Below are 26,827 nucleotides of genomic sequence, written 5' to 3'. Positions count from 1 at the left end.
ACAATCTGTCAATCATTTGCACATAGGCCTAGGATTGGCTGGCAGGCCGCTTAAGAAAGGGGTTCCCCAGGCATGCATCACTCTGATGTGATCAAGCCCCGCCCCCGGCGAAACGTACGTCATCCTACTTTGAGTCTTAGCAGGCTGTTGGAGCAGGAGGGCACCAGCCCGTGCGGCAGCGAGCTAGGATTTCCCCGCATCTGCCGCCGAACCTGCACGAGACGGCCAGGTATCTCCCTGGGGAAGCCGCGTGGAAGGAGATTCCCACTGCCGCTACCGTCTCCTCCAAAGCCTGCGCCCTCTGTGCATGTTCACAGTCACCTCTCCCTCGTGGATCAGCGGCACACGTTAAGGATTTCCTTATACTATTTACCAAGCTAAGTAAACACATCCATGCAGATATACTTATTATATGCCCTAGTCTCCTAGTCCAAGTACACTGTCACTTGCTATTTGAGTAATATCCTTCCGATATATGCACTTCCAACAGCATTTATGGTGATATATTTTTTGATTAATAATTGGGCATTGCGGATATGGACACCTATAGATTGTATATCATGATGGATTAACTGGGACTCCCTCTACCCACTGCAGTGTTACGATCTGGTTATAACCTATTAGTTTAACCATTACAGGGATATGCCGCAGTTTAGGACTTTGTATACACATGATCACACATTTTAAAAAGAATTACAATCTGTTGTTAATATGTATTATATCTTTTAGATTATACTATTGTGTTACTAAAGTGTGAGTGACAGCCATTACCTGCCGGTGCTTGCGGTGTGGCATTATTCCTACCATATGTATTTGTGCTCTGAGATTGGAGCTAAATTTGAGACAATTACTATGTGTTGTTTAGATGTACTATACCTGCTATAATGTACTATTGTGTCACTATATTGTGAGTGACAGCTATTTTCTGCTGCTCGTGGTATTATTCTTATCAGATTAAAAATATTGGCATCTTGGTGGTACATTAGTGTTTTGCACAGAGGGTTCACTCTGTTAATCTAATGTCGCTCAATCCATTCCTTTTGAATTAATAGAGGGTAAACCCCTCTGTATATGAGCTGGCTTCCTTAATCACAAGGATTAATTAGATATATGTTATATGTATGTATGTTCGTTTGTGTAGATTACCTTGTTTTAGTAATACTATATTAAAAGTTATATTTTAATTATCTTAATTACCATATGAGTGCCCCCAACAAAAAGTCTTCTTTTTTCTTGGTCTCTTGTTGATACGTTTCTGACTTGGGGGAGCACCACCAACATATAATATTGGCCCACAGAGTGGAGGCTTAATTAATCTAGTTGGTATATGATTATTTGTATGTACTTCAGGTTCTGAGGGACTTGAAAGTAGGTCTCTTATATCAGTCTGGTGCGACTCTCACCCCCATGTGTCTCTGTATTCATTCTTACCCAGGTGTATTCATTCTTATCCAGGTGTATTCATTCTTACCCAGGTGTATTCATTCTTATCCAGGTGTATTCATTCTTATCCAGGTGTATTCATTCTTACCCAGGTGTATTCATTCTTATCCAGGTGTATTCATTCTTATACAGGTGTATTCATTCTTATACAGGTGTATTCATTCTTACCCAGGTGTATTCATTCTTACCCAGGTGTATTCATTCTTACCCAGGTGTATTCATTCTTACACAGGTGTATTCATTCTTACACAGGTGTATTCTTTCATCCAGGTGTATTCATTCTTATACAGGTGTATTCATTCTTATACAGGTGTATTCATTCTTACACAGGTGTATTCATTCTTACACAGGTGTATTCATTCTTATCCAGGTGTATTCATTCTTACCCAGGTGTATTCTTTCATCCAGGTGTATTCATTCTTATCCAGGTGTATTCATTCTTACCCAGGTGTATTCATTCTTATCCAGGTGTATTCATTCTTACACAGATGTATTCATTCATCCAGGTGTATTCATTCTTATCCAGGTGTATTCATTGTTACCCAGGTGTATTCATTCTTACCCAGGTGTATTCATTCTTATCCAGGTGTATTCATTGTTACCCAGGTGTATTGCTTCTTACCCAGGTGTATTGCTTCTTACCCAGGTGGATTCATTGTTACCCAGGTGGATTCATTGTTACCCAGGTGGATTCATTGTTACCCAGGTGGATTCATTGTTACCCAGGTGGATTCATTGTTACCCAGGTGGATTCATTCTTATCCAGGTGAATAGTATTTTGTAAGTTGTTCAGCATACAAATATTTTTTATATTTACAATTACAATGTCACAGTTGCCCAGGATGTTACTATACATAGCCAATTTATAAGTATAAATATAGAATCTTCATTTCTACTATAATAGTAAATCTCTATTCAATACATTTTAATCCTTTCAAAAAAATTACAATCAAAAATTAAAATACAATCTTTAACCATATTATTTATGTCCCTTTAAGGAATGTAACCTATGGCCAATGGCTTCCTAACCAGTCTCTCTGGCACCTGATAGCTATTATCACTTGTATCATGGAGCTAATTAATATAAAATACATAATTATGGACTCATTATAAGATTTCATTTCTCCTTAGAGACTAAACTGTGCCCATTAGTATTACTGTCTGTACCATATAGACGAGGATGCCAGAAGTCGCCCAATGTGTTCTGGGTTACTATCCTATTACACACATAAATGTAAATCTTTATGTCATAGCTTATTATAGCGCCTCTGGGCAGCCGCTCAGGATATTCCCTGGTGCTCAGACGCCATGGCATCCTAATGGGTGACAGAAGGTAAATCAGCGCACTCCTCCTTTCATCCCCCCATGTCTGTTTACCTTGGAAATGGCTCACAGAGGAGGGGGGCACAGTGCCCGACTTTACCACTAATAATAGATGAGGTGGGACCCGGGACGCCCACACGGAAAGCACATGTCGGCGGCTGGCGTTAGGGACTCTGTATACCAGCTTCCGTTCTCTATGTTGATCTTTGCCTGTTTCCAGAACTGGTCTGCAGAATGGACAAAGCCTACTCCAAAAAGTCCGAGGACCCCTGCTCAAGATCAGGCCTATGTTTTTGGGGGTGAGTCTGTAGCTAGATTAAGATTCATTCATTTATGTATTTGATTATTTTCCATCTACAGATGTGTTCTCATACACGGTGGCTTCAGTTGCGCCAAACTGCCCTTCTCTACGCATCAGGTCCCTGGCGACTCGGCCGCACCAGCTTATATCTCGTTCAAAATGCGCATCTTGTATTCACAAATAAAACAATTTATAGTGATAATCCTGCTTGCTAGATTACACTGATCAATGTGATGTGCGACGTGTACAGCTGTGCGCGAAAATACAAAGTGCTACAATGCGGATTTTTCTCATGCCAAGTTTCCGCTATACTTCATCTGCGACGTTGTAAATGTTTAAAACTAATTTTTGTGCGGTTAAAGTCGCAGCCTGGCGCCTCTAATACACTTTGTGCTGTGTTTTGCTGCGTCTGCGATGTGTATAAGACTCTTGAAAGAAAATATGGTTCTCTACACTCAGAGCAGCTCCCGTTGCGCCAGGAGTCTCCCACCACATGGCGTATAGATGCTAGGTGTATGGGCACCACCCGTACTGGCGTATAGATGCTAGGTGTGTGATGGTACACCTGTACTGGCGTATAGATGCTAGGTGTGTGAGGGCACACCTGTACTGGCGTATAGATGCTAGGTGTGTGATGGTACACCTGTACTGGCGTATAGATGCTAGGTGTGTGAGGGCACACCTGTACTGGCGTATAGATGCTAGGTGTGTGATGGTACACCTGTACTGGCGTATAGATGCTAGGTGTGTGAGGGTACACCTGTACTGGTGTATAGATGCTAGGTGTGTGATGGTACACCTGTACTGGCGTATAGATGCTAGGTGTGTGATGGTACACCTGTACTGGCGTATAGATGCTAGGTGTGTGAGGCTACACCTGTACTGGCGTATAGATGCTAGGTGTGTGAGGGTGCACCAGTACTGGCGTATAGATGCTAGATGTGTGAGGGTGCACCTGTACTGGCGTATAGATGCTAGGTGTATGGGCACCACCTGTACTGGCGTATAGATGCTAGGTGTATGGGCACACCTGTACTGGCGTATAGATGCTAGGTGTATGGGCACACCTGTACTGGCGTATAGATGCTAGGTGTATGGGCACCACCTGTACTGGCGTATAGATGCTAGGTGTGTGATAGTACACCTGTACTGGCGTATAGATGCTAGGTGTGTGATGGTACACCTGTACTGGCGTATAGATACTAGGTGTGTGAGGGTACACCTGTACTGGTGTATAGATGCTAGGTGTGTGATGGTACACCTGTACTGGCGTATAGATGCTAGGTGTGTGAGGGTACACCTGTACTGGCGTATAGATGCTAGGTGTGTGATGGTACACCTGTACTGGCGTATAGATGCTAGGTGTGTGAGGGTACACCTGTACTGGCGTATAGATGCTAGGTGTGTGAGGGTGCACCAGTACTGGCGTATAGATGCTAGATGTGTGAGGGTGCACCTGTACTGGCGTATAGATGCTAGGTGTATGGGCACCACCTGTACTGGCGTATAGATGCTAGGTGTATGGGCACACCTGAACTGGCGTATAGATGCTAGGTGTATGGGCACACCTGTACTGGCGTATAGATGCTAGGTGTGTGAGGGTACACCTGTACTGGTGTATAGATGCTAGGTGTGTGATGGTACACCTGTACTGGCATATAGATGCTAGGTGTATGATGGCGCACCTGTACTGGCGTATAGATGCTAGGTGTGTGATTGTACACCTGTACTGGCGTATAGATGTTAGTTGTGTGAGGGCGCCTGTACTGGCGTATAGATGCTAGGTGTGTGAGGGCGCCTGTACTGGCGTATAGATGCTAGTTGTGTGATGGTACACCTGTACTGGCGTATAGATGCTAGGTGTGTGAGGGTACACCTGTACTGGCGTATAGATGCTAGGTGTGTGAGGGCACACCTGTACTGTCGTATAGATGTTAGTTGTGTGAGGGCGCCTGTACTGGCGTATAGATGCTAGTTGTGTGATGGTACACCTGTACTGGCGTATAGATGCTAGGTGTGTGATTGTACACCTCTACTGGCGTATAGATGCTAGGTGTGTGAGGGCACACCTGTACTGGCGTATAGATGCTATGTGTGATGGTACACCTGTACTGGCGTATAGATGCTAGGTGTGTGAGGGTGCACCTGTACTGGCGTATAGATGCTAGGTGTATGGGCACACCTGTTCTGGCGTATAGATGCTAGGTGTATGGGCACACCTGTACTGGCGTATAGATGCTAGGTGTGTGATGGTACACCTGTACTGGCGTATAGATGCTAGGTGTGTGAGGGTACACCTGTACTGGCGTATAGATGCTAGGTGTGTGAGGGTACACCTGTACTGGTGTATAGATGCTAGGTGTGTGAGGGTACACCTGTACTGGCGTATAGATGTTAGGTGTCTGGGCACACCTGTACTGGCGTATAGATGCTAGCTGTGTGAGGGTACACCTGTACTGGCGTATAGATGCTAGGTGTGTGATGGTACACCTGTACTTGTGTATAGATGCTAGGTGTGTGATGGTACACCTGTACTCTGGCGTATAGATGCTAGGTGTGTGATGGCGCACCTGTGCTGGCGTATAGATGCTAGGTGTGTGATGGCGCAGCTGTACTAGCGTATAGATGCTAGATGTGTGAGGGTGCACATGTACTGGCGTATAGATGCTAGGTGTGTGAGGGCGCACCTGTACTGGCGTATAGATGCTTGGTGTGTGATGGCACACCTGTACTGGCGTATAGATGCTAGGTGTATGGGCACACCTGTACTGGCGTATAGATGCTAGCTGTGTGAGGGTACACCTGTACTGGCGTATAGATGCTAGCTGTGTGAGGGTACACCTGTACTGGCGTATAGATGCTAGGTGTGTGATGGTACACCTGTACTGGCGTATAGATGCTAGATGTGTGATGGTACACCTGTACTGGCGTATAGATGCTAGGTGTGTGATGGCGCACCTGTACTGGCGTATAGATGCTAGGTGTGTGAGGGCGCACCTGTACTGGCGTATAGATGCTAGATGTGTGAGGGTGCACCTGTATTGGCGTATAGATGTTAGGTGTGTGATGGTACACCTGTACTGGCGTATAGATGCTAGGTCTGTGAGGGTACACCTGTACTGGCGTATAGATGCTAGGTGTGTGAGGGCGCAACTGTATTGGCGTATAGATGCTAGGTGTGTGATTGTACACCTGTACTGGCGTATAGATGCTATGTGTGTGAGGGTACACCTGTACTGGCGTATAAATGCTAGGTGTGTGATGGTACACCTGTACTGGAGTATAGATGCTAGGTGTGTGAGGGCGCACCTGTACTGGCGTATAGATGCTAGATGTGTGAGGGTGCACCTGTATTGGCGTATAGATGTTAGGTGTGTGATGGTACACCTGTACTGGCGTATAGATGCTAGGTCTGTGAGGGTACACCTGTACTGGCGTATAGATGCTAGGTGTGTGAGGGCGCAACTGTATTGGCGTATAGATGCTAGGTGTGTGATGGTACACCTGTACTGGCGTATAGATGCTAGATGTGTGAGGGCGCACCTGTACTGGCGTATAGATGCTAGGTGTGTGAGGGTACACCTGTACTGGCATATAAATGCTAGGTGTGTGATGGTACACCTGTACTGGCGTATAGATGCTAGGTGTATGGGCACACCTGTACTGGCGTATAGATGCTACGGGTGTGAGGGTACACCTGTACTGGCGTATAGATGCTAGGTGTGTGATGGTACACCTCTACTGGCGTATAGATGCTAGGTGTGTGAGGGCACACCTGTACTGGCGTATAGATGCTATGTGTGATGGTACACCTGTACTGGCGTATAGATGCTAGGTGTGTGAGGGTGCACCTGTACTGGCGTATAGATGCTAGGTGTATGGGCACACCTGTACTGGCGTATAGATGCTAGGTGTGTGATGGTACACCTGTACTGGCGTATAGATGCTAGGTGTGTGAGGGTACACCTGTACTGGCGTATAGATGCTAGGTGTGTGAGGGTACACCTGTACTGGTGTATAGATGCTAGGTGTGTGAGGGTACACCTGTACTGGCGTATAGATGTTAGGTGTCTGGGCACACCTGTACTGGCGTATAGATGCTAGGTGTGTGAGGGCGCACCTGTACTGGCGTATAGATGCTAGGTGTGTGATGGCGCACCTGTGCTGGCGTATAGATGCTAGGTGTGTGATGGCGCAGCTGTACTAGCGTATAGATGCTAGGTGTGTGATGGTGCACCAGTACTGGCGTATAGATGCTAGGTGTGTGATGGTGCACCTGTACTGGCGTATAGATGCTAGGTGTGTGATGGTGCACCTGTACTGGCGTATAGATGCTAGGTGTGAGGGTACACCTGTACTGGCGTATAGATGCTAGGTGTGTGAGGGTACACCAGTACTGGCGTATAGATGCTATGTGTATGGGCGCACCTGTACTGGCGTATAGATGCTAGGTGTGTGAGGGTACACCTGTACTGGCATATAGATGTTAGGTGTGTGAGGGCGCACCTGTACTGGCATATAGACGCTAGGCATGTGAGGGTGCACCTGTACTGGCGTATATCTGCTAGGTGTGTGTTGGTACAAATGTATTGGCGTATAGATGCTAGGTGTGTGAGGGTACACCTGTTCTGGCGTATAGATGCTAGGTGTGTGATGGTACACCTGTACTGGCGTATAGATGCTAGGTGTGTGTTGGTAAACCTGTACTGGCGTATAGATGTTAGGTGTGTGTTGGTAAGCCTGTACTGGCGTATAGATGCTAGGTGTGTGATGGTACACCTGTACTGGCGTATAGATGCTAGGTGTGTGTTGGTAAACCTGTACTGGCGAATAGATGCTAGGTCTGTGAGGGCGCACCTGTACTGGCGTATAGATGCTAGGTGTGTGTTGGTAAACCTGTACTGGCGTATAGATGCTAGGTCTGTGAGGGCGCACCTGTACTGGCGTATAGATGCTAGGTGTGTGATGGTACACCTGTACTGGCGTATAGATGCTAGGTGTGTGAGGGTACACCTGTACTGGCGTATAGATGCTAGGTGTGTGAAGGCACACCTGTACTGGCGTAGAGATGCTAGGTGTGTGAGGGTCCACCTGTACTGGCGTATAGATGCTAGGTGTGTGAGGGTGCACCTGTACTGGCGTATAGATGCTAGGTGTGTAAGAGCGCACCTGTACTGGCGTATAGATGCTAGGTGTGTGAGGGTACACCTGTACTGGCGTATAGATGCTAGGTGTGTGAGGGTCCACCTGTACTGGCGTATAGATGCTAGGTGTGTGAGGGTGCACCTGTACAGGCGTATAGATGCTAGGTGTGTGAGGGCGCACCAGTACTGGCGTATAGATGCTAGGTGTGTGAGGGTGCACCTGTACTGGCGTATAAATGCTAGTTGTGTGATGGTACACCTGTACTGGCGTATAGATGCTAGTTGTGTGATGGTACACCTGTACTGGCGTATAGATGCTAGGTGTGTGAGGGCGCACCTGTACTGGCGTATAGATGCTAGATGTGTGAGGGTGCACCTGTACTGGCGTATAGATGCTAGGTGTGTGATGGTACACCTGTACTGGCGTATAGATGCTAGGTGTGTGATGGTGCACCAGTACTGGCGTATAGATGCTAGGTGTATGGGCACACCTGTACTGGCGTATAGATGCTAGGTGTGTGAGGGCGCCCCTGTACTGGCGTATAGATGCTAGGTGTGTGAGGGTGCACCTGTACTGGCGTATAGATGCTAGGTGTGTGATGGTACACCTGTACTGGCGTATAGATGCTAGGTGTGTGATGGTGCACCAGTACTGGCGTATAGATGCTAGGTGTGTGATGGTACACCTGTACTGGCGTATAGATGCTAGGTGTGTGAGGGCACACCTGTACTGGCGTATAGATGCTATGTTTGATGGTACACCTGTACTGGCGTATAGATGCTAGGTGTGTGAGGGTGCACCTGTACTGGCGTATAGATGCTAGGTGTGTGAGGGCGCACCTGTACTGGCGTATAGATGCTAGGTGTGTGAGGGCGCACCAGTACTGGCGTATAGATGCTAGGTGTGTGAGGGTACACCTATACTGGCATATAGATGCTATGTGTGAGGGTACACCTGTACTGGCGTATAGATGCTAGGTGTGTGAGGGTACACCAGTACTGGCGTATAGATGCTATGTGTATGGGCGCACCTGTACTGGCGTATAGATGCTAGGTGTGTGTTGGTAAACCTGTACTGGCGTATAGATGTTAGGTGTGTGTTGGTAAGCCTGTACTGGCGTATAGATGCTAGGTGTGTGATGGTACACCTGTACTGGCGTATAGATGCTAGGTGTGTGTTGGTAAACCTGTACTGGCGAATAGATGCTAGGTCTGTGAGGGCGCACCTGTACTGGCGTATAGATGCTAGGTGTGTGTTGGTAAACCTGTACTGGCGTATAGATGCTAGGTCTGTGAGGGCGCACCTGTACTGGCGTATAGATGCTAGGTGTGTGATGGTACACCTGTACTGGCGTATAGATGCTAGGTGTGTGAGGGTACACCTGTACTGGCGTATAGATGCTAGGTGTGTGAAGGCACACCTGTACTGGCGTAGAGATGCTAGGTGTGTGAGGGTCCACCTGTACTGGCGTATAGATGCTAGGTGTGTGAGAGCGCACCTGTACTGGCGTATAGATGCTAGGTGTGTGAGAGCGCACCTGTACTGGCGTATAGATGCTAGGTGTGTGAGGGTACACCTGTACTGGCGTATAGATGCTAGGTGTGTGAGGGTCCACCTGTACTGGCGTATAGATGCTAGGTGTGTGAGGGTGCACCTGTACAGGCGTATAGATGCTATGTGTGTGAGGGCGCACCTGTACTGGCGTATAGATGTTAGGTGTGTGAGGGCGCACCTGTACTGGCGTATAGATGCTAGGTGTGTGAGGGCGCACCTGTACTGGCGTATAGATGCTAGGTGTGTGAGGGCATACCTGTACTGGCGTATAGATGCTAGCTGTGTGAGGGCATACCTGTACTGGCGTATAGATGCTAGGTGTGTGAGGGTACACCTGTACTGGCATATAGATGCTAGGTGTGTGAGGGCATACCTGTACTGGCGTATAGATGCTAGGTGTGTGAGGGTGCACCTGTACTGGCGTATAGATGCTAGGTGTGTGAGGGCATACCTGTACTGGCATATAGATGCTAGGTGTGTGAGGGTACACCTGTACTTATGGCAGTAAAGGTCTCAGCACAAGCCGTCACCTAGTGTGTGGTGCCTGTGATAGTGACCCGGGGCAGTTATGTTCAGGCTGTACCCCACGGCTGGTATAATATCGGGGCCTTTTCCTTTCATGCATCCCCTAGAGAGTACCCTCTGCCATTCGTTAGCTCCTAGGCCGCACCGTCAGCTTCTTTTCTGTGCCATTGAGTTTTCGCTTCCTGTTCCTCACATCTCCACTGGATCCCGTTGGTTATTCGTGTAAACCGCTACTACCCCGAGTATTAAGACCAGGCGGCCATCGTTCTACCACAGAGCCACCGTGCGCTGCTCCTTGTGCCACAGAGCCACCGTGCGCTGCTCCTTGTGCCACAGAGCCACCCTGCGCTGCTCCTTGTGCCACAGAGCCACCCTGCGCTGCTCCTTGTGCCACGTGGCCACCCTGCGCTGCTCCTTGTGCCACAGAGTCACCCCGCGCTGCTCCTTGTGCCACAGAGTCACCCCGCGCTGCTCCTTGTGCCACAGAGCCACCCCGCGCTGCCTTTTGTGCCACAGAGCCACCCCGCGCTGCTCCGTGTGCCACAGAGCCACCCCGCGCTGCTCCGTGTGCCACAGAGCCACCCCGCGCTGCTCCGTGTGCCACAGAGCCACCCTGCGCTGCTCCGTGTGCCACAGAGCCACCCTGCGCTGCTCCTTGTGCCACAGAGCCACCCTGTGCTCGCTGCTCCTTGTGACACAGAGCCACCCCGCGCTAATCCTTGTGCCACAGAGCCACCCCGCACTCACAGAGCCACCCTGCGCTGCTCCTTCTGCCACAGCCAGCCCGCGCTGCTCCTTGTGCCACAGAGCCACCCTGCGCTCACAGAGCCACTCTGCTCTGCTCCTTGTGCCACAGAACCACCCCGCGCTGCTCCGTGTGCCACAGAGCAACCCTGCGCTGCTCCTTGTGCCACAGAGCCACCCTGCACTGCTCCTTGTGCCACAGAGCCACCCCGCGCTGCTCCTTGTGCCACAGAGCCACCCCGCGCTGCTCCTTGTGACATAGAGCCACCCCGCGCTGCTCCTTGTGCCACAGAGCCACCCCGCACTCACTGAGCAACCCTGCACCGCTCCTTCTGCCACAGCCACACCGCGCTGCTCCTTGTGCCACAGAGCCACCCTGCGCTCACAGAGCCACTCTGCTCTGCTCCTTGTGCCACAGAACCACCCCGTGCTGCTCATTGTGCCACAGAGCCATCCCGCGCTCACAGAGCCACCCTGCGCTTCTCCTTCTGCCACAGAGCCACCCTGCGCTGCTCCTTGTGCCACAGAGCCACCCTGCGCTGCTCCTTGTGCCACAGAGCCACCCTGCGCTGCTCCTTGTGCCACAGAGCCTCCCCGCACTGCTCCTTGTGCCACAGAGCCACCCCGTGCTGCTCCTTGTGCCACAGAGCCACCCTGCGCTGCTCCTTGTGCCACAGAGCCTCCCCGCACTGCTACTTGTGCCACAGAACCACCCCGCGCTGCTCCTTGTGCCACAGAGACAGCCCGCTCTCACAGACCCAGCCTGCACTGCTCCTTGTGCCACAGAGCCACCCTGCGCTGCTCCTTGTGCCACAGAGCCATCCTGCGCTGCTCCTTGTGCCACAGAGCCACCCTGCACTGCTCCTTGTGCCACAGAGCCACCCCCACTGCTCTTTGTGCCACAGAGCCACCCCGCACCCACAGAGCCACCCTGCACTGCTCCTTGTGCCACAGAGCCACCCTGCGCTGCTCCTTGTGCCACAGAGCCAGCCCGCGCTCACAGAGCCACCCTGCGCTGCTCCTTGTGCCACAGAGCCACCCTGCGCTGCTCCTTGTGCCACAGAGCCACCCTGCGCTGCTCCTTGTGCCACAGAGCCACCCTGCGCTGCTCCTTGTGCCACAGAGCCACCCTGCACTGCTCCTTGTGCCACAGAGCCACCCTTCGCTGCTCCTTGTGCCACAGAGACACCCCGCGCTCACAGAGCCACCCTGCACTGCTCCTTGTGCCACAGAGCTACCCTGCGCTGCTCCTTGTGCCACAGAGCCTCCCCGCGCTGCTCCTTGTGCCACAGAGCCACCTGGCGCTGCTCCTTGTGCCACAGAGCCTCCCCGCGCTGCTCCTTGTGCCACAGAGCCACCCCGCGCTGCTCCTTGTGACATAGAGCCACCCCGCGCTGCTCCTTGTGCCACAGAGCCACCCCGCACTCACTGAGCAACCCTGCACTGCTCCTTCTGCCACAGCCACCCCGCGCTGCTCCTTGTGCCACAGAGCCACCCTGCGCTCACAGAGCCACTCAGCTCTGCTCCTTGTGCCACAGAACCACCCCGCGCTGCTCATTGTGCCACAGAGCCACCCTGCACTCACAGAGCCACCCTGCGCTTCTCCTGCCACAGAGCCACCCTGCGCTGCTCCTTGTGCCACAGAGCCACCCTGCGCTGCTCCTTGTGCCACAGAGCCACCCTGCGCTGCTCCTTGTGCCACAGAGCCTCCCCGCACTGCTCCTTGTGCCACAGAGCCACCCTGCGCTGCTTCTTGTGCCACAGAGCCACCCTGCGCTGCTCCTTGTGCCACAGAGCCACCCTGCGCTGCTCCTTGTGCCACAGAGCCTCCCCGCACTGCTACTTGTGCCACAGAACCACCCCGCGCTGCTCCTTGTGCCACAGAGACAGCCCGCTCTCACAGACCCACCCTGCGCTGCTCCTTGTGCCACAAAGCCACCCTGCGCTGCTCCTTGTGCCACAGAGCCATCCTGCACTGCTCCTTGTGCCACAGAGCCACCCTGCACTGCTCCTTGTGCCACAGAGCCACCCCCGCTGCTCTCTGTGCCACAGAGCCACCCCGCGCTGCTCCTTGTGCCACAGAGCCACCCCGCACTCACAGAGCCACCCTGCACTGCTCCTTGTGCCACAGAGCCACCCTGCGCTGCTCCTTGTGCCACAGAGCCAGCCCGCGCTCACAGAGCCACCCTGCGCTGCTCCTTGTGCCACAGAGCCACCCTGCGCTGCTCCTTGTGCCACAGAGCCACCCTGCACTGCTCCTTGTGCCACAGAGCCACCCTGCACTGCTGCTTGTGCCACAGAGCCACCCTGCGCTGCTCCTTGTGCCACAGAGACACCCTGCACTCACAGAGCTACCCTGCACTGCTCCTTGTGACACAGAGCTACCCTGCACTGCTCCTTCTGCCACAGAGCCTCCCCGCGCTGCTCCTTGTGCCACAGAGCCACACCGCGCTGCTCCTTGTGCCACAGAGACACCCCGCGCTCACAGAGCCACCCTGCGCTGCTCCTTGTGCCACAGAGCCACCCTGCGCTGCTCCTTGTGCCACAGAGCAACCCTGCGCTGCTCCTTGTGCCACAGAGCCTCCCCGCACTGCTCCTTGTGCCACAGAGCCTCCCCGCGCTGCTCCTTGTGCCACAGAGCCACCCTGCGCTGATCCTTGTGCCACAGACCCACCCTGCACTGCTCCTTGTGCTACAGAGCCTCCCCGCACTGCTACTTGTGCCACAGAGCCACCCGGCGCTGCTCCTTGTGCCACAGAGCCAGCCCGCGCTCACAGAGTCACCCTGCGCTGCTCCTTGTGCCACAGAGCCACCCTGCACTGCTCCTTGTGACACAGAGCCATCCTGCGCTGCTCTTTGTGCTACAGAGCCACCCTGCACTGCTCCTTGTGCCACAGAGCCACCCCCGCTGCTCTTTGTGCCACAGAGCCACCCCGCGCTACTCCTTGTGCCACAGAGCCACCCCGCACTCACAGAGCCACCCTGCACTGCTCCTTGTGCAACAGAGCCACCCTGTGCTGCTCCTTGTGCCACAGAGCCAGCCCGCGCTCACAGCCACCTCGCGCTGCTCCTTGTGCCACAGAGCCACCCCGCGCTCACAGAGCCACCCTGCACTGCTCCTTCTGCCACAGAGCCCCCCCGCGCTGCTCCTTGTGCCACAGAGCCTCCCCGCGCTGCTCCTTGTGCCACAGAGCCACCCCGCGCTGCTCCTTGTGCCACAGAGACACCCCGCGCTCACAGAGCCACCCTGCACTGCTCCTTGTGCCACAGAGCCACCCTGCGCTGCTCTTTGTGCCACAGAGACACCCCGTGCTCACAGAGCCATCCTGCACTGCTCCTTGTGCCACAGAGCCACCCTGCGCTGCTCCTTATGCCACAGAGCCACCCCGCGCTGCTCCTTGTGCCACAGGGCCACACTGCGCTGCTCCTTGTGCCACAGAGCTACCCCGCGCTGCTCCTTGTGCCACAGAGCCACCCCGCGCTGCTCCTTGTGCCACAGAGCCAATCCGCACTGCTCCTTGAGCCACAGAGCCATCCCGCACTGCTCCTTGTGCCACAGAGCCATCCCGCGCTGCTCCTTATGCCACAGAGCCACCCCGCGCTGCTCCTTGTGCCACAGAGCCACCCCAGGCTGCTCCTTGTGCCACCCTGCGCTGCTTCCTGTGCCACAGCGCCACCCCGCGCTGCTCCTTGTGCCACAGAGCCACCCCGCGCTGCTCCTTGTGCCACAGAGCATCCCCACACTGCTCCTTGTGCCACAGAGCCTCCCCGCGCTGCTCCTTGTGCCACAGAGCCACCCCGCGCTGCTCCTTGTGCCACAGAGCCACCCCGCGCTGCTCCTTGTGCCACAGAGCCACCCCGCGCTGCTCCTTGTGCCACAGAGCCACCCCGCACTCACAGAGCCAACCCGCGCTGCTCCTTGTGCCACAGAGCCACCCCGGGCTGCTCCTTTTGCCACCCCGCGCTGCTCCTTGTGCCACAGAGCCACCCCGCGCTGCTCCTTGTGCCACAGAGCCACCCCGCGCTGCTCCTTGTGCCACAGAGCCTCCCCGCGCTGCTCCTTGTGCCACAGAGCCACCCCGCGCTGCTCCTTGTGCCACAGAGCCACCCTGCGCTCACAGAGCCACCCCGCGCTGCTAGTTGTGCCACAGAGCCTCCCTGCGCTCACAGAGCCACCCTGCGCTGCTCCTTGTGCCACAGAGCAACCCTGCGCTGCTCCTTGTGCCACAGAGCCACCCTGCGCTGCTCCTTGTAGAAAGAATATGTCATCATATAATTTAATGAGCGATTGGAGACATACATAAATGATGACAGGAGACGAGCTGGTGGAGACAATTATATTTAATAACAAAATAATCATATTCGTATTTTAATATCATATATTTTTTTTTTAGTGTATTATTAAAAGTAAAATTTTATGGATAAGAGCTGAAACCTTTATTTATCATCACCAGAGTAAGAATTGTTATTATGGGAACACAAATAACAACAATGACAATGTTTCCGATGTGAAAATAGTTACTTCTAATTGATGTCAGCATTTAAAGAATGAATATGACAATTAAATCTCTCAGTTAGCTTTGAGTCCTGAGATATAGCCCATGTATGACGATGTCGGGGTATTCCTAGTGACGTGGGCAGAATGCAGAGAATCTTACCAGCGATCTGCGTTCAGCACAGGGGGCGGGGCCTAATGACCCAATTAAATGAATCAGTTATTTGTCCCCTCCCCTATTCAAATATATGCGATTCACGGGATTACCCACACAAGATAACTGTGGTGCACTGAGTGACAGCATAGGGAGCGATTCCACCAAGACATCTCAGCAATGGGACAAAGATATCAGGGGAGGTGACAGTGACAAGAGACGCCCCAGAGGAGGAGCACAAGTGCCAAGCAAAGAGAAAGCACCCCCATGTATACGTCACTATATTACATAGTACTTTCCTATGCTGTATGTATGATTCCTATGCTGTATGTATGTTTCCTATGCTGTATGTGTGTTTCCTATGCTATATGTGTGTTTCCTATGCTGTATGTCTGTTTCCTATGCTGTATGTCTGTTTCCTATGCTGTATGTATGTTTCCTTTGCTGTATGTATGTTTCCTTTGCTGTATGTTTGTTTCCTATGCTGTATGTCTGGTTCCTATGCTGTATGTCTGGTTCCTATGCTGTATGTCTGTTTCCTATGCTGTATGTATGTTTCCTATGCTGTATGTCTGTTTCCTATGCTGTATGTCTGTTTCCTATGCTGTATGTTTGTTTCCTATGCTGTATATATGTTTCCTATGCTGTACGTTTGTTTCCTATGCTACATGTGTGTTTCCTATGCTGTATGTCTGTTTCCTATGCTGTATGTATGTTTCCTATGCTGTATGTCTGGTTCCTATGCTGTATGTATGGTTCCTATGCTGTATGTCTGGTTCCTATGCTGTATGTCTGGTTCCTATGCTGTATGTCTGGTTCCTATGCTGTATGTCTGGTTCCTATGCTGTATGTGTTTCCTATGCTGTATGTTTGTTTCCTATGCTGTATGTCTGGTTCCTATGCTGTATGTATGTTTCCTATGCTGTATGTATGTTTCCTATGCTGTATGTATGTTTCCTATGCTGTATGTCTGTTTCCTATGCTGTACAATTGTTTCCTATGCTGTACAATTGTTTCCTATGCTGTACAATTGTTTCCTATGCTGTACGTGTGTTTCCTATGCTGTACGTCTGGTTCCTATGCTGTATGTCTGGTTCCTATGCTGTATGTATGGTTCCTATGCTGTATGTGTTTCCTATGCTGTATGTATGTTTCCTATGCTGTATGTTTGTTTCCTATGCTGTATGTTTGTTTCCTATGCTGTATGTCTGGTTCCTATGCTGTATGTATGGTTCCTATGCTGTATGTCTGGTTCCTATGCTGTATGTTTGTTTCCCTATGCTGTATGTATGTTTCCTATGCTGTATGTCTGGTTGCTATGCTGTATGTATGATTCCTATGCTGTATGTATGATTCCTATGCTGTATGTCTGTTTCCTATGCTGTATGTCTGTTTCCTATGCTGTATGTCTGTTTCCTATGCTGTATGTCTGTTTCCTATGCTGTATGTGTGTTTCCTATGCTGTATGTGTGTTTCCTATGCTGTATGTGTGTTTCCTATGCTGTATGTCTGGTTCCTATGCTGTATGTCTGTTTCCTGTGCTGTACGTGTGTTTCTTATGCTGTATGTATGTTTCCTATGCTGTATGTCTGTTTCCTATGCTGTATGTGTGTTTCCTATGCTGTATGTCTGGATGTCTGTTTCCTGTGCTGTACGTGTGTTTCTTATGCTGTATGTATGTTTCCTATGCTGTATGTCTGTTTCCTATGCTGTATGTATGTTTCCTATGCTGTATGTGTGTTTCCTATGCTGTATGTCTGGTTCCTATGCTGTACGTGTGTTTCCTATGCTGTATGTCTGTTTCCTATGCTGTATGTCTGTTTCCTATGCTGTATGTCTGTTTCCTATGCTGTACGTGTGTTTCCTATGCTGTTCGTCTGGTTCCTATGCTGTACGTCTGGTTCCTATGCTGTACGTCTGTTTCCTGTGCTGTACGTGTGTTTCTTATGCTGTATGTGTGTTTCCTATGCTGTATGTTTGTTTCCTATGCTGTATGTCTGGTTCCTCTGCTGTATGTCTGGTTCCTCTGCTGTATGTCTGTTTCCTGTGCTGTACGTGTGTTTCCTATGCTGTACGTATGTTTCCTATGCTGTACGTGTGTTTCCTATGCTGTATGTCTGGTTCCTATGCTGTATGTCTGGTTCCTATGCTGTATGTGTGTTTCCTATGCTGTATGTTTACTATGCTGTATGTCTGGTTCCTATGCTGTATGTGTGTTTCCTATGCTGTGTGTATGGTTCCTGTGCTGTATGTGTGTTTCCTATGCTGTATGTTTGTTTCCTATGCTGTATGTTTGTTTCCTATGCTGTATGTATGATTCCTATGCTGAATGTTTGTTTCCTATGCTGTATGTCTGTTTCCTATGCTGTATGTCTGTTTCCTATGCTGTATGTATGTTTCGTATGCTGTATGTCTGGTTCCTATGCTGTATGTTTCCTATGCTGTATGTGTGTTTCCTATGCTGTATGGCTGGTTCCTATGCTGTACGTGTGTTTCCTATGCTGTATGTATGTTTCCTATGCTGTACGTGTGTTTCCTATGCTGTATGTCTGGTTCCTATGCTGTATGTCTGTTTCCTATGCTGTATGTCTGTTTCCTATGCTGTGTGTATGCTTCCTGTGCTGTATGTGTGTTTCCTATGCTGTATGTTTGTTTCCTATGCTGTATGTCTGGTTCCTATGCTGTATGTATGTTTCCTGTGCTGTATGTCTGGTTCCTCTGCTGTATGTATGTTTCCTATGCTGTATGTATGTTTCCTATGCTGTATGCATGTTTCCTATGCTGTATGCGTTTTTCCTATGCTGTATGTCTGGTTCCTATGCTGTATGTCTGGTTCCTATGCTGTATGTATGGTTCCTATGCTGTATGTCTGGTTCCTATGCTGTATGTGTTTCCTATGCTGTATGTCTGTTTCCTATGCTGTATGTCTGTTTCCTATGCTGTATGTCTGTTTCCTATGCTGTATGTCTGTTTCCTATGTTGAATGTCTGGTTCCTATGCTGTATGTCTGGTTCCTATGCTGTATGTGTTTCTTATGCTGTATGTATGTTTCCTATGCTGTATGTTTGTTTCCTATGCTGTATGTCTGGTTCCTATGCTGTATGTATGGTTCCTATGCTGTATGTATGGTTCCTATGCTGTATGTATGGTTCCTATGCTGTATGTATGTTTCCTATGCTGTATGTCTGTTTCCTATGCTGTATGTCTGTTTCCTATGCTGTATGTCTGTTTCCTATGCTGTATGTCTGTTTCCTATGCTGTACGTGTGTTTCCTATGCTGTATGTCTGATTCCTATGCTGTATGTCTGGTTCCTATGCTGTATGTGTGTTTCCTATGCTGTGTGTATGGTTCCTGTGCTGTATGTGTGTTTCCTATGCTGTATGTGTGTTTCCTATGCTGTATGTCTGTTTCCTATGCTGTATGTCTGGTTCCTATGCTGTATGTCTGGTTCCTATGCTGTATGTCTGGTTCCTATGCTGTATGTTTGTTTCCCTATGCTGTATGTTTGTTTCCCTATGCTGTATGTATGTTTCCTATGCTGTATGTCTGGTTGCTATGCTGTATGTATGTTTCCTATGCTGTATGTATGATTCCTATGCTGTATGTCTGTTTCCTATGCTGTATGTCTGTTTCCTATGCTGTATGTCTGGTTCCTATGCTGTATGTCTGGTTCCTATGTTGAATGTCTGGTTCCTATGCTGTATGTCTGGTTCCTATGCTGTATGTGTTTCTTATGCTGTATGTCTGTTTCCTATGCTGTATGTCTGGTTCCTATGCTGTATGTATGGTTCCTATGCTGTATGTCTGTTTCCTATGCTGTATGTCTGTTTCCTATGCTGTATGTCTGTTTCCTATACTGTATGTGTGTTTCCTATGCTGTATGTGTGTTTCCTATGCTGTATGTGTGTTTCCTATGCTGTATGTCTGGTTCCTATGCTGTATGTCTGTTTCCTGTGCTGTACGTGTGTTTCTTATGCTGTACGTATGTTTCCTATGCTGTATGTATGTTTCCTATGCTGTACGTCTGTTTCGTATGTCTGTTTCCTATGCTGTATGTGTGTTTCCTATCCTGTACGTCTGTTTCCTATGCTGTACGTCTGTTTCCTGTGCTGTACGTGTGTTTCTTATGCTGTATGTATGTTTCCTATGCTGTATGTTTGATTCCTATGCTGTATGTTTGTTTCCTATGCTGTATGTCTGTTTCCTATGCTGTATGTTTGGTTCCTCTGCTGTATGTCTGGTTCCTGTGCTGTATGTCTGGTTCCTGTGCTGTACGTGTTTCCTGTGCTGTACGTGTGTTTCCTATGCTGTACGTGTGTTTCCTATGCTGTATGTCTGGTTCCTATGCTGTATGTCTGGTTCCTATGCTGTATGTCTGGTTCCTATGCTGTATGTTTACTATGCTGTATGTCTGGTTCCTATGCTGTATGTGTGTTTCCTATGCTGTGTGTATGGTTCCTGTGCTGTATGTGTGTTTCCTATGCTGTATGTTCGTTTCCTATGCTGTATGTATGATTCCTATGCTGAATGTTTGTTTCCTATGCTGTATGTATGGTTCCTATGCTGTATGTTTCCTCTGCTGTATGTTTGTTTCCTCTGCTGTATGTTTGTTTCCTATGCTGTATGTCTGTTTCCTATGCTGTATGTGTGTTTCCTGTGCTGTATGTCTGGTTCCTGTGCTGTATGTCTGGTTCCTATGCTGTATGTGTTTCCTATGCTGTATGTATGGTTCCTATGCTGTATGTTTCCTGTGCTGTATGTCTGTTTCCTATGCTGTATGTCTGTTTCCTATGCTGTATGTATGTTTCGTATGCTGTATGTCTGGTTCCTATGCTGTATGTTTCCTATGCTGTATGTGTGTTTCCTATGCTGTATGTCTGGTTCCTATGCTGTACGTGTGTTTCCTATGCTGTACGTGTGTTTCCTATGCTGTATGTGTGTTTCCTATGCTGTACGTGTGTTTCCTATGCTGTATGTCTGGTTCCTATGCTGTATGTCTGGATCCTATGCTGTGTGTATGGTTCCTGTGCTGTATGTGTGTTTCCTATGCTGTATGTTACCTATGCTGTATGTCTGGTTCCTATGCTGTATGTCTGGTTCCTATGCTGTATGTGTGCTTCCTATGCTGTGTGTATGGTTCCTGTGCTGTATGTGTGTTTCCTATGCTGTATGTGTGTTTCCTATGCTGTATGTATGGTTCCTATGCTGTATGTTTCCTGTGCTGTATGTTTGTTTCCTATGCTGTATGTCTGTTTCCTATGCTGTATGTGTGTTTCCTGTGCTGTATGTCTGGTTCTTGTGCTGTATGTCTGGTTCCTATGCTGTATGTGTTTCCTATGCTGTATGTCTGTTTCCTATGCTGTATGTCTGTTTCCTATGCTGTATGTCTGTTTCCTATGTTGAATGTCTGGTTCCTATGCTGTATGTCTGGTTCCTATGCTGTATGTATGTTTCCTATGCTGTATGTATGTTTCCTATGCTGTATGTATGTTTCCTATGCTGTATGTCTGTTTCCTATGCTGTATGTATGTTTCCTATGCTGTATGTCTGTTTCCTATGCTGTATGTCTGTTTCCTATGCTGTACGTTTGTTTCCTATGCTGTACAATTGTTTCCTATGCTGTACGTGTGTTTCCTATGCTGTATGTATGATTCCTATGCTGTATGTGTGTTTCCTATGCTGTATGTGTGTTTCCTATGCTGTGTGTGTGGTTCCTGTGCTGTATGTGTGTTTCCTATGCTGTATGTCTGTTTCCTATGCTGTATGTCTGTTTCCTATGCTGTATGTCTGTTTCCTATGCTGTATGTCTGTTTCCTATGCTGTATGTCTGGTTCCTATGCTGTATGTTTGTTTCCCTATGCTGTATGTTTGTTTCCCTATGCTGTATGTATGTTTCCTATGCTGTATGTCTGGTTGCTATGCTGTATGTATGTTTCCTATGCTGTATGTATGATTCCTATGCTGTATGTCTGTTTCCTATGCTGTATGTCTGTTTCCTATGCTGTATGTCTGTTTCCTATGCTGTATGTCTGGTTCCTATGCTGTATGTCTGGTTCCTATGCTGTATGTGTTTCTTATGCTGTATGTTTGTTTCCTATGCTGTATGTCTGGTTCCTATGCTGTATGTATGGTTCCTATGCTGTATGTCTGTTTCCTATGCTGTATGTCTGTTTCCTATGCTGTATGTCTGTTTCCTATACTGTATGTGTGTTTCCTATGCTGTATGTGTGTTTCCTATGCTGTATGTGTGTTTCCTATGCTGTATGTCTGGTTCCTATGCTGTATGTCTGTTTCCTGTGCTGTACGTGTGTTTCTTATGCTGTACGTATGTTTCCTATGCTGTATGTATGTTTCCTATGCTGTACGTCTGTTTCGTATGTCTGTTTCCTATGCTGTATGTGTGTTTCCTATCCTGTACGTCTGTTTCCTATGCTGTACGTCTGTTTCCTGTGCTGTACGTGTGTTTCTTATGCTGTATGTATGTTTCCTATGCTGTATGTTTGATTCCTATGCTGTATGTTTGTTTCCTATGCTGTATGTCTGTTTCCTATGCTGTATGTTTGGTTCCTCTGCTGTATGTCTGGTTCCTGTGCTGTACGTGTGTTTCCTGTGCTGTACGTGTGTTTCCTGTGCTGTATGTATGTTTCCTGTGCTGTATGTATGTTTCCTATGCTGTACGTGTGTTTCCTATGCTGTATGTCTGGTTCCTATGCTGTATGTCTGGTTCCTATGCTGTATGTCTGGTTCCTATGCTGTATGTTTACTATGCTGTATGTCTGGTTCCTATGCTGTATGTGTGTTTCCTATGCTGTGTGTATGGTTCCTGTGCTGTATGTGTGTTTCCTATGCTGTATGTTTGTTTCCTATGCTGTATGTATGATTCCTATGCTGTATGTATGATTCCTATGCTGAATGTTTGTTTCCTATGCAGTATGTCTGTTTCCTATGCTGTATGTCTGTTTCCTATGCTGTATGTATGTTTCGTATGCTGTATGTCTGGTTCCTATGCTGTATGTTTCCTATGCTGTATGTGTGTTTCCTATGCTGTATGTCTGGTTCCTATGCTGTACGTGTGTTTCCTATGCTGTATGTATGTTTCCTATGCTGTACGTGTGTTTCCTATGCTGTATGTCTGGTTCCTATGCTGTATGTCTGGTTCCTATGCTGTATGTGTGTTTCCTATTCTGTATGTTTCCTATGCTGTATGTCTGGTTCCTATGCTGCATGTCTGGTTCCTATGCTGTATGTGTGCTTCCTATGCTGTGTGTATGGTTCCTGTGCTGTATGTGTGTTTCCTATGCTGTATGTGTGTTTCCTATGCTGTATGTATGGTTCCTATGCTGTATGTTTCCTGTGCTGTATGTTTGTTTCCTATGCTGTATGTCTGTTTCCTATGCTGTATGTGTGTTTCCTATGCTGTATGTATGGTTCCTATGCTGTATGTCTGTTTCCTATGCTGTATGTCTGTTTCCTATGCTGTATGTCTGTTTCCTATGCTGTATGTATGTTTCCTATTCTGTATGTGTGTTTCCTGTGCTGTATGTCTGTTTCCTATGCTGTATGTTTGTTTCCTATGCTGTATGTCTGTTTCCTATGCTGTATGTGTGTTTCCTATGCTGTATGTATGTTTCCTATGCTGTTTGTCTGTTTCCTATGCTGTTTGTCTGTTTCCTATGCTGTTTGTCTGTTTCCTATGCTGTTTGTCTGTTTCCTATGCTCTATGTCTGTTTCCTATGCTGTATGTCTGTTTCCTATGCTGTATGTCTGTTGTCTGTTTCCTATGCTGTATGTCTGTTGTCTGTTTCCTATGCTGTATGTATGTTTCCTATGCTGTATATTTGTTTCCTATGCTGTATGTATGTTTCCTATGCTGTACGTTTGTTTCCTATGCTACATGTGTGTTTCCTATGCTGTATGTCTGTTTCCTATGCTGTATGTATGTTTCCTATGCTGTATGTCTGGTTCCTATGCTGTATGTATGGTTCCTATGCTGTATGTCTGGTTCCTATGCTGTATGTATGTTTCCTATGCTGTATGTTTGTTTCCTATGCTGTATGTCTGGTTCCTATGCTGTATGTATGGTTCCTATGCTGTATGTCTGGTTCCTATGCTGTATGTATGTATGTTTCCTATGCTGTATGTCTGGTTCCTATGCTGTATGTCTGGTTCCTATGCTGTATGTATGTTTCCTATGCTGTATGTCTGTTTCCTATGCTGTATGTCTGTTTCCTATGCTGTATGTCTGTTTCCTATGCTGTATGTCTGTTTCCTATGCTGTATGTATGTTTCCTATGTTGAATGTCTGGTTCCTATGTTGAATGTCTGGTTCCTATGCTGTATGTCTGGTTCCTATGCTGTATGTGTTTCTTATGCTGTATGTATGTTTCCTATGCTGTATGTTTGTTTCCTATGCTGTATGTCTGGTTCCTATGCTGTATGTCTGGTTCCTATGCTGTATGTATGGTTCCTATGCTGTATGTATGTTTCCTATGCTGTATATCTGTTTCCTATGCTGTATGTATGTTTCCTATGCTGTACAATTGTTTCCTATGCTGTACAATTGTTTCCTATGCTGTACGTGTGTTTCCTATGCTGTACGTGTGTTTCCTATGCTGTACGTCTGTTTCCTATGCTGTATGTCTGGTTCCTCTGCTGTATGTCTAGTTCCTCTGCTGTACGTGTGTTTCCTGTGCTGTACGTGTGTTTCCTAAGCTGTACGTATGTTTCCTATGCTGTACGTGTGTTTCCTATGCTGTATGTCTGGTTCCTATGCTGTATGTCTGGTTCCTATGCTGTATGTGTGTTTCCTATGCTGTATGTTTACTATGCTGTATGTCTGGTTCCTATGCTGTATGTGTGTTTCCTATGCTGTGTGTATGGTTCCTGTGCTGTATCTGTGTTTCCTATGCTGTATGTTTGTTTCCTATGCTGTATGTATGATTCCTATGCTGAATGTTTGTTTCCTATGCTGTATGTCTGTTTCCTATGCTGTATGTCTGTTTCCTATGCTGTATGTCTGTTTCCTATGCTGTATGTCTGTTGTCTGTTTCCTATGCTGTATGTCTGTTGTCTGTTTCCTATGCTGTATGTATGTTTCCTATGCTGTATGTGTGTTTCCTATGCTGTATGTTTACTATGCTGTATGTCTGGTTCCTATGCTGTATGTATGTATGTTTCCTATGCTGTATGTCTGTTTCCTATGCTGTATGTCTGTTTCCTATGCTGTATGTCTGTTTCCTATACTGTATGTGTGTTTCCTATGCTGTATGTGTGTTTCCTATGCTGTATGTGTGTTTCCTATGCTGTATGTCTGTTTCCTGTGCTGTACGTGTGTTTCCTATGCTGTATGTATGTTTCCTATGCTGTATGTTTGTTTCCTATGCTGTATGTCTGTTTCCTATGCTGTATGTGTGTTTCCTATGCTGTATGTCTGGATGTCTGTTTCCTGTGCTGTACGTGTGTTTCTTATGCTGTATGTCTGTTTCCTATGCTGTATGTCTGTTTCCTATGCTGTATGTGTGTTTCCTATGCTGTATGTGTGTTTCCTATGCTGTATGTTTCCTATGCTGTATGTCTGGTTCCTATGCTGTATGTCTGGTTCCTATGCTGTATGTGTGCTTCCTATGCTGTGTGTATGCTTCCTGTGCTGTATGTGTGTTTCCTGTGCTGTATGTGTGTTTCCTATGCTGTATGTGTGTTTCCTATGCTGTATGTATGATTCCTATGCTGAATGTTTGTTTCCTATGCTGTATGTATGGTTCCTATGCTGTATGTCTGGTTCCTATGCTGTATGTGTTTCCTATGCTGTATGTCTGTTTCCTATGCTGTATGTCTGTTTCCTATGCTGTATGTATGTTTCCTATGCTGTATGTCTGGTTCCTATGCTGTATGTATGTTTCCTGTGCTGTATGTATGTTTACTATGCTGTATGTATGTTTCCTATGCTGTATGTATGTTTCCTATGCTGTATGTGTGTTTCCTATGCTGTATGTCTGGTTCCTATGCTGTATGTCTGTTTCCTATGCTGTATGTCTGGTTCCTATGCTGTGTGTCTGTTTCCTATGCTGTGTGTCTGTTTCCTATGCTGTGTGTCTGTTTCCTATGCTGTGTGTCTGGTTCCTATGCTGTGTGTCTGGTTCCTATGCTGTTTGTCTGGTTCCTATGCTGTATGTCTGTTTCCTATGCTGTATGTCTGTTTCCTATGCTGTTTGTCTGTTTCCTATGCTGTATGTCTGTTTCCTATGCTGTATGTCTGTTTCCTATGCTGTATGTCTGTTGTCTGTTTCCTATGCTGTATGTCTGTTGTCTGTGCTGTATGTCTGTTTCCTAGGCTGTATGTCTGTTTCCTAGGCTGTATGTCTGTTTCCTAGGCTGTATGTTTGTTTCCTAGGCTGTATGTTTGTTTCCTAGGCTGTATGTTTGTTTCCTAGGCTGTATGTTTGTTTCCTAGGCTGTATGTCTGTTTCCTAGGCTGTATGTCTGTTTCCTAGGCTGTATGTCTGTTTCCTAGGCTGTTTGTCTGTTTCCTATGCTGTATGTCTGTTTCCTTAGCTGTTTGTCTGTTTCCTATGCTGTATGTCTGTTTCCTATGCTGTATGTGTGTTTCCTAGGCTGTATGTGTTTTTCCTAGGCTGTATGTCTGTTTCCTAGGCTGTATGTCTGTTTCCTAGGCTGTATGTCTGTTTCCTAGGCTGTATGTCTGTTTCCTAGGTTGTATGTGTGTTTCCTAGGCTGTATTTGTGTTTCCTAGGCTGTATGTGTGTTTCCTAGGCTGTATGTCTGTTTCCTAAGCTGTATGTCTGTTTCCTAGGCTGTATGTCTGTTTCCTAGGCTGTATGTCTGTTTCCTAGGCTGTATGTCTGTTTCCTAGGCTGTATGTCTGTTTCCTAGGCTGTATGTCTGTTTCCTATGCTGTATGTATGTTTCCTATGCTGTATGTTTCCTATGCTGTATGTCTGTTTCCTATGCTGTATGTATGTTTCCTATGCTGTATCCTATGCTGTATGTCTGTTTCCTATGCTGTATGTCTGTTTCCTATGCTGTATGTCTGTTTCCTATGCTGTATGTCTGTTTCCTATGCTGTATGTTTCCTGTGCTGTATGTATGTTTCCTATGCTGTATGTATGTTTCCTATGCTGTATG

At 47.8% G+C, this 26,827-nt stretch overlaps 1 protein-coding gene across 2 annotated transcripts in view; it reads left to right on the top strand.

Annotated features, from left to right (window-relative positions):
- The first annotated feature begins 2,128 nt into the window (after window positions 1-2,128).
- Window positions 2,129-26,827, top strand: part of LOC148477101 (docking protein 1-like) — a 510,241-nt gene continuing 485,542 nt past the window's right edge. The window contains exons 1-2 of one of the 2 annotated variants that reach the window (XM_088457210.1): window positions 2,129-2,209; window positions 2,987-3,065. In XM_088457210.1, coding sequence (XP_088313336.1) covers window positions 3,001-3,065 — 65 coding nt within the window. In that variant the 5' untranslated portion in view covers window positions 2,129-2,209; window positions 2,987-3,000. The remainder of the gene's footprint in view (window positions 2,210-2,986; window positions 3,066-26,827) is intronic. The other variant, XM_088457211.1, reaches the window with a different exon arrangement.

The sequence above is a fragment of the Taudactylus pleione genome, unplaced genomic scaffold, assembly GCF_031769625.1.
Source record: "Taudactylus pleione unplaced genomic scaffold, aTauple2 ptg000747l, whole genome shotgun sequence".
Lineage (NCBI taxonomy): Eukaryota > Metazoa > Chordata > Amphibia > Anura > Myobatrachidae > Taudactylus > Taudactylus pleione.
The sequence above is the reverse complement of the archived record's forward strand: the minus strand, read 5'-3'. Positions and strand labels throughout refer to the sequence as shown.